This window comes from Daktulosphaira vitifoliae, unplaced genomic scaffold, assembly GCF_025091365.1.
Source record: "Daktulosphaira vitifoliae isolate Bord-2020 unplaced genomic scaffold, ASM2509136v1 Scaffold_4, whole genome shotgun sequence".
In the NCBI taxonomy this organism is placed as follows: domain Eukaryota; kingdom Metazoa; phylum Arthropoda; class Insecta; order Hemiptera; family Phylloxeridae; genus Daktulosphaira; species Daktulosphaira vitifoliae.
This window is the reverse complement of record NW_026099575.1, coordinates 24,952,332-24,960,838: the sequence shown is the minus strand read 5'-3', so window position 1 is coordinate 24,960,838 and position 8,507 is coordinate 24,952,332. Positions and strand designations below refer to the sequence as shown.

General features: G+C 32.6%; 1 protein-coding gene across 3 annotated transcripts in view; it reads right to left on the bottom strand.

The window, feature by feature from the left end:
* Nucleotides 1-8,507, bottom strand: part of LOC126904268 (uncharacterized) — a 52,354-nt gene that overhangs the window by 33,713 nt on the left and 10,134 nt on the right. The window contains exon 3 of one of the 3 annotated variants that reach the window (XM_050683165.1): nucleotides 1,139-1,174. The exons of the other annotated variants lie outside the window; for them this stretch is intronic. Within the exon in view, the coding sequence (XP_050539122.1) occupies nucleotides 1,139-1,174 (36 nt within the window). The remainder of the gene's footprint in view (nucleotides 1-1,138; nucleotides 1,175-8,507) is intronic. 3 annotated transcript variants of the gene reach the window in all.

Sequence of the window (8,507 nt, the reverse complement as noted above, 5' to 3'; positions counted from 1 at the left end):
TAATTGGATTTTTATGACATTGCTGTCTCAGTCACGGATTGTTTATTATCAATTATGATTATCAATAGATATACTTTCTGTATTGTCAGTTAGTGTATTTATAAACTCATAACAATGTGCCTTACTACAATTGATAATAACAATGCTGTGTACCTGCTAATATCGATGTTATAAAAAACCAATTAGCTACCTATATTTGTAATCCCTTGTGTATTATACCTGTATATTAATTCAAAAATTTGAAACTTTAAATGATTATATCTAATAAACGAATTAAGTTATATTAAAAATTCAAATGCCATTTACTGTTAAATTAAAACCTCAAACATTTTATTAAATTAAAAATATCTGTTACCATTTAAAAAAACAAAGTTGACCCCCTTCCAAAGCATAAGGGATGAACCTAAAAAGTATTACATAGTTAATAATTCAAGAATAATGTGTAACTAAAGATAATGAAAAAAAAATGTTTAAATTATTATTATTCTGCACGTAATTGAGTGGGTTATGATAAAAAAATCACCCTGTATAGCTAGTTTACATAATATTTACATACATAATAATAAAAATTAACAAATCATTATAATTTTTTTTATAGATGCTTGATATCTTGATGTCTTGATAACATTTTGACAAATGTATGGATCAATACACTTTTTTTATGAGACATAATATTTATATCCCTCTTCCATTCGACATACTTTTTTTCTAAATAGCACCATTCCTCTTTATGTATTTATATATTATATATATATTCATTTATTACACTTATAAATCATAAAACTTGTAAAAAGGATATAAATAATGAATAAATTAATAAATAAATTATATTTATTAATAATTCATACGTAACTTAATAATCAAACATAAATATTTGTTATATTAATTAGAAAGATTTGGTTATTATTTATTCCATGTGCGAACCTCTAATTTCACATTTAAAATCGTTGCAATAATGGGTTAAGAAAATTTTATTTGGACAGTATCTTTTTAAATTATTATATTGATGACTAATACGATTAAATTTTACAAAATAGTGGGTTGTGATACTTCTCCACTATCCATTATTATAGTGGCTCTAAAATGGCCTTTAATATAATATAAAAATAAATAATTCTACTAGTATCATATCTCTTACTGAGTCGGATGATTTGCTCGTATTATTTAATAATATCTGTAAAATACCAAGTTTAGATTTTATTATTAAGATTTAAGTGTGTAAATTACATTTTTATATTTATTTATACATTTTAGTTAATTATTTTTACTTAAAACTGCCATAACTTATTCAAAAATAAACAAATCAATACAATTTTTTTTTTCATAGATGCTTGATGACTTTATCTATTATTTGGTATATTTTTTTTAATTTGACTTGATACGATCATGTAGCGAGGTGTAATATATAGAAGTAATAAACACTTTTACGATTTAATAACAACTATACTATATTACAACGAACTAACAAATAACAAATAACAGCGAGAGACGAACTGTATTACAACGAACTAACAAATAACAGCGAGAAACGAAGCGCGTGTAAGACAGAATGCGTAAGTGATTGACTGATCGACTGACTGACTGGAGCGACGATCTTGCCCTTAAATAGTCAGAGGAATCTTCTAGAGGCGGCGTCGGAACTCTCTAGACATTCGACCGCCACACGCTTATGTAGAGCGACGAATCTTCTAGAGGCGGCGGCGGCCGGACATTCTAGAATATTCGACCGCCACAATCACATTTGCATGTGCCCATATCTCTGTCTCCCATAACAACATTGTACAGTTTAATAGACATATATATATATATATAGTTAATACAGTGACATACAAAAATACTAACAGGAGGGCGAACTGCACACATAAACACTTTTGCAATTCACTGCCAATGTGCCATAATAAGATATCCCTATCGACAACTGACCTTTTACCACCATCGCGATCACTACTTTTGTCTGATAATTAACTTAACTTTTCTACCACGTATATATAGTGTGTGTGTATGTTGCCGTCAGTTCCTTGTTAGATTATATCATCTCTAGGTGTCCAGCAGGTTGTATTTTCTATTTAATATTTCAATCACTTAATAAATATTAATTTATATCGTTGTTAAATAAAAGTGTTATATATATCTATTGTAGTGCGACCCTTGATAGTTCCTCTAAGGGAATAAAAATTAAATAGGAAACTTCAGTACCTAAGGTAGAAATAGCCTAGCCAGCTATCCCCCGTTGGTCCCTTAGAATACTGTCGACGGGCATTTAGACTTAACCCCTAAATAGCGACGTAACAGACTCTTTACCTGCCTACAGGGGGATTCAAAATGATAAATTTTTCACTAAAAATTTACTTTTTCGACATAACTTTTGAAAGTGTTCCGGAAATACTGACACTTATATATATATATCTTAAATTAAAGATTATGTAATATAATTAACTATGGAAGAAATAAATTTCGGACTTTATTTTGTCTTCACGGTGAAAATGACTACCAAATACTATTATTGTGTGAAAATTCTTGATTTTATATTTTACATTTTGTACTTTATAATGCTATAACTTATGGAAAAGTGTATGGATCAATACACTTTTTTTATGAGACATAATATTTATATCCCTCTTTCATTCGACATAGTTTTTTTCTAAATAGCACCATTCCTCTTTATGTATTATAAATATATATATTCCCGCATGGGGTGCCTTAATTGGTAATGGATGTGACAAACCCGCGGACCCCAGTCATGGCGTCAGGAAATTGGCGATCCCACCGACCAATATACTACAAAGTATATTGCAATAGCCCCACACTTACTTTAATTAGTTGGTGTGGACTGGCCCTCCAAGTTTGGGGGTTGAGCGTCGGGCCAACGAGCCGAACTCGGAAAAAAACACTTGTTAAGAAACCTTCAAATGGGTCTCGCAACAACTTGAATTGGATACTGGACTTCGTTTGGGAACTTGGGACATTAGAACACTGATCAAACCGGGAGCTTTTAAATATGCTATGGACTCAAAAAACACGTATAAACTGGACATGGACATAGACTGGCACTGCAGGAGACATGTTGGCCTGACAGTGGAAACATGAAGAAAGATAATACGACATTTTTTATAGTGGAACTGACGGTGGAAAACACGAGAATGGGGTGGGATTCATGGTTAATGAGAAAGTGCTTCATAACATAAAGACTTTCATACCTGTGGATGATCGGATATGCTACATTAAGATAGCCGGGAGGCTATTTGATCTGGTTATAATCAACTACTACGCTCCTACGGAGGACAATGATGGATATCGCTGAATGGTCGAGTGCATAATCAGATCTATCTTATAATGATAAGCAAAAGTCATGCCAGCTGTATCAGAAAAGTGAGAACTTATAGAGGAGCGGATGCCGACTCGGACCATTACCTACTATTTGCACAATTCAACCTCAGGCTGTCTACAAAATGGAATATGGTGAAAAAAATACCTATTTAAAAATATAACTTACAGAGATTAGCCGATCCCGAAGCTCTAGAGAGATTTGTTGAAAAAGTACATGACAATATACAAGATAATCAACCAGTCAGAGAAAGTGAATCACAAACCATCAACTCCGGTTGGAGTCAATTAAAAGAGGCAGTAATCATTAGTGCAAGTGAAGCTCTGGGCATGGAAAAAAGAATGAGACAGAAGAGCTGGTTCAATCAATTATGCAAAAAAGCAATAGATAAAAGAAATGAGCTCAGAAAGACAGCCCATCAGAATCCATCAAAATTGATGCTACAGATAAATACAAGGAACGAAGAAAGACTACTAACAAGATTTTAAGAAGAGAAAGCGTCAATTTGAAAAGGAAATGATCGAAAAATTAGAGATTAACAGGTACAATACAAAAACTTTCTTCAACATAGCTGGTAACATCAAAACGGGCTATAAGCCGCAAACAAAAATCTTGACAAATAAAAACGGAACTCTAATCACTGACGAAAAACAAATAGTTAATGAATTTAAGAATTTCTTCAAAAAGCTACTAAACAGACCGCTTCACAACAAGGAAAAGGAAGAAATAGAACTCCACTCTGTAGAACCGGAAATTAAGGAACCCTCTCATGAGGAAAACGATTGGGCAGTGGACGGCCTTAAAAATAATAAAGCACCAGGCAAAGATGGTGTAGTAGCAGAACTGTTAAATAAAGGAGGGACAACGTTAAGGAGAAAACTTACAGAATTGGTTAAAGAAATATGGAGAACAGAAACGATACCAGACGAATGGAACACTGCTATTATTTGTCCTTTATTTAAAAAAGGAAACCCAGCAGAAACAGAAAACTACAGAGGTATTTCCCTACTGGACGTTGGATATAAAATCCTAACAACAATAATATTAAAAAGAATAAATACATATGCCAATGATATTATCGGAAGTTATCAATGTGGGTTTCGAAAGGGCAAAGCAACTACCGACCACATATTTGTATTAAGACAAATTACGGAAAAGTACTACGAATTTGGTGTAGACCTGCATTTAGTATTTATAGATTACAAACAGGCATATGATAGTATTGAGTTATGGAAGTGATTGGAAATACTTGGAATACCGGGGAAATATGTAATTCTAATAAAAATATGCAGCGAGAAGACAATTTGCAAAATACGATTTTTGCAGAATGACTCAGAGCCATTTGAGGTAAAAACCAGCTTACGACAGGGGAATAAACTATCTCCTACATTATTCAACCTAGCTCTTGAAAAATAGTAAGAGATATCCATGGACAACGGCAAATGAAGATAAGTGGAGATTCAGTGATGTTAGCCTACGCCGATGATATTGTAGTGATGGGAGAGACTAGGGAGGAGGTTGCCCAGATAACCGAGATACTACTTAAGGCAAGCATGTCAATGGGCTTATATATAAATGAAAATAAAACTAATTACATGGTGATGTCAATGACCAATCTAAACATAAACGACCTATTGGTAGACAATTAGAAATTTGAAGCAGGGGACAACTTCAAGTATCTGGGAGTAAACGTCAATAACAAGAATAATATACACCATGAGTTAAATGAAAGAATCATGAGTGGGAACAGGTGTTACCATAGTATAATTAAGCTCCTAAAATAAAAATTACTATCATGGACATCAAAGATACGCTTGAACCATAGCTATTTGCGACCAATAGTGACGTACGCAAGTGAGACATGGTCATTAACAAAAGGCGATGAGAGAAAGCTGATAATATTTGAAAGAAAAATACTGTGGAATATATTTAGACCACGCTTTAACCGAGAAACAAATACGTTTGACAGAAGAAAAAATGAAGAGCTACAAAAATTATACAGAAGACCAAACATTCTAACCTTTATCAGGAATAAAATATTAGAGTAGTTTGGACACACTTGGAGAGCGGATGGTCAACTAATAAAAAAAGTACTCGTGGAAAATGAACNTTTAAGCTTATTTTAAAAATTATTTTTAACTTTTTAGTTCGATGTGCTTTAAAAGCGTGTTTTTTTAGTTTTTTTAAACTATATTTATTTTTTACTTTTTAGTTTCAAGTTATGATAGTAGTTATGGTTGTAACGGGTAACGAGAAATGAGGGTTCTATTCCGGAGAGGGAGTCTGCNGAGGGTTCGATTCCGGAGAGGGAGTCTGAGAAACGGCTACCACATCCAAGGAAAGCAGCAGGCGCGTAAATTACCCACTCCCGGAACATGGAGGTAGTGACGAAAAATGACGATACGGGAATCATCCCTTGTAATCGGAATGAATACTTTATATCTCTTAATTAGAATAAATCGTGTTAATATATAAATTTTAATAGTAATTAGAATATACAAGTAAAGCGACTTAAGTACGTAAACGTATCATGCACTAGGTATAACCGTATTTTGTGGGCGGGCGGGTCGGACTAACGTTATTTCTGAGGTATAAACGGTGGTAGGAATATATAAATATATATACGTAAGGCGCATTAGAAGCGGGCGGTATTGGCCAATCAAAATAAAAATGTGTTTATATATATATAATATTGATGACAAGCACGTGTGTACGGGTACGATAACTAAAAATAAATTTTTGTAGGAATAGTGTGCCGTCGTGTTGTGAGCGAGGCGTGGGGAGGGGTGCATGCGTTATGACAGTCTAGTCTAGACGACGGAATATGCGATAACGCGTGGCGTTTGGAGAGTTACAAACATACATACAGGTGAAACTAATATAAGCGTGTTAAAAAGACCCAGGACCCGATGGATCGATGTAGTTGCCAAAGATTTGAAAGCCATAGACCAGAATGTGACATATGAATTGACTTACAATAGAGAGAAATGGGGAGACTTGTTGAAGGCAGAAATGATTCTTAACGGACCGATAAGCTGAAAAGAAGAAGAAGAAATATATATATTTATTCATATACTACACTTAAAAATCATAAAACTTGTAAACAAGATATAAATAAAGAATTAGAGATCATGTAGCTTTTGGAATAATCCACCAATTTTTTAAAATTAAACACTATCTAAAGATTTTTATCGAAGCGTTTTTTTTTATAGTGATTTTAATCATTGTCAGATATCATTATACTTGATCCAACTATGCCACGTCACCACTGTGCCGCGACCCCCCTGTGCTGTGTTTTTTTAAAATGTGTTTAAAGAAAATATTGAGGCAATCAAAATATTAAGCATAGACGACCTGTCTAGTTTATTGCTTTTTTAACACGCTTATATTAGTTTCACATGTATATTGTGTGTTGTGGGATGTTTGTGAGTGTGAGTTGTTTGTAACTCTCCACGCACACGTGTCTACGGCCTTGAGACTAGTCGGTTGTAACGCATTCACCCCACCCCGCTCAACACTCGTAGACAACAATATTTTCCAACCCGTAGACGTCCGCGTGTCATCAATTATTAACACGTGTAATAATTAGATGAAGAAGTTTTGAATTACGTCTATTTTAGTATAATATAAGCTTTACAATAGTAGTAAACAATTTTTGAACTCTTAAGCAATATAATAATTCCATATAAAAGGGAAATGCAGGGTAAGCAAATTAAGAATGGTGGGAAAAAGAATATAAAAGGGAAACATGAAAAGTATAGGGGGACGATACTGGGCGAGACGAGACTGGAAGTTTTGGTCGAAGAAAAGCAGAGTTATGGGTTAGGTCGTTGGTGTAAGAATAACTTTATATTTTAGTAAGATTTAATTAATTTGTGTAAAACTTTTGTGTCTACGTTGGGGCACTACCGACGTACGACATAAAATTGGTGCCCAATTCGAGGTTCGTACCGACACGACCCCTCGAAGTTTTTTTCGTGGCATCGAAATTTGTGTATGCGTGTAATTTCGCGTCAATAAGTTGATCCGTCTATCACTACAATACAAGGATTACTTGAAACATTCAACCGGAAGACCCAAGGTTAGTGCACAATATATTTATATATAATAATTTTATTTAGTTATTAAATTTAGTAATTTAAAAATCTCCCCAGGGAAAAATTATTGTTGTGTGTGTGTATAATGTCTCATATGTCTATAGTATGTGTTGCGTACGAGGCAGCTAGACTATAGGACGGCTAGTTGTGCACCGCACTAGAATGCCGTTTTACTTTAAGCCTGTTTAATAAAACATTAATATTGATGCGGGAGTGGGTCACCTAGGAGATGACGGCTAACTATACATCCAATAAGTAAACAAGAGTAGACAATAATTGAAGAGTGAATGTGTCAAACGTTCTATGTGCCAAAAAAATATTTGTTCAGAAAACACAAAAAACATCACAAATTAAAAATTTTCTTATAATTTTGTATAAAAATATATGTTATGCTATATTTACACTATATTAATAGCCTCGTAAATTTCTATTATTTTATTTTGTCATTTCATATTAGTATAAATTAAACATTTGCTAATGACAGTTCCAAGTGCCAAGTATTATAATATTAAAGTTCCAAGTTTCAAATAATGTGATAATATTATCGTTCCAAGTACCAATATTTTATTATAGATAACAGAAAATCATTCTTTATTTTATTAAGACTTTATATATATTTTTATAAAATATGTAAAAAAATCAACACTTTTTTTGAGTATCACAAATTGAAAAATAAATGTACAAACTTAAATAAAAAATACTCTTAATCTAACATGACATTGTCAGTAAATCTCAAAACGTAAAATAAAATTTTTTCTTCATATAAAAATGTAACAAGAAAAGAAAACAGTAGCTTTCTTGAGTATCACAAATTGAAAAATAAATTAACAAATCTAATAATAATTTAAAAAAAACTCTAGATTAAACATAATTAGAACATAGCAACATCATAATAAATAGCAAAAAAAATTAATTCATGACGTTATATTTTTATAGAAGTTTCTGTGCTTATCAGGTAAAAAAGGAATCATGGCCAACAAATCTTTTTTCTTCTCTGACGACAATGTGGGTTTCGGTATAGGTATAAATGTCTGATTTTTAAGTTGGTCTATAGTAGCATTTCTTTTAAAAACGTTAAAATCTTT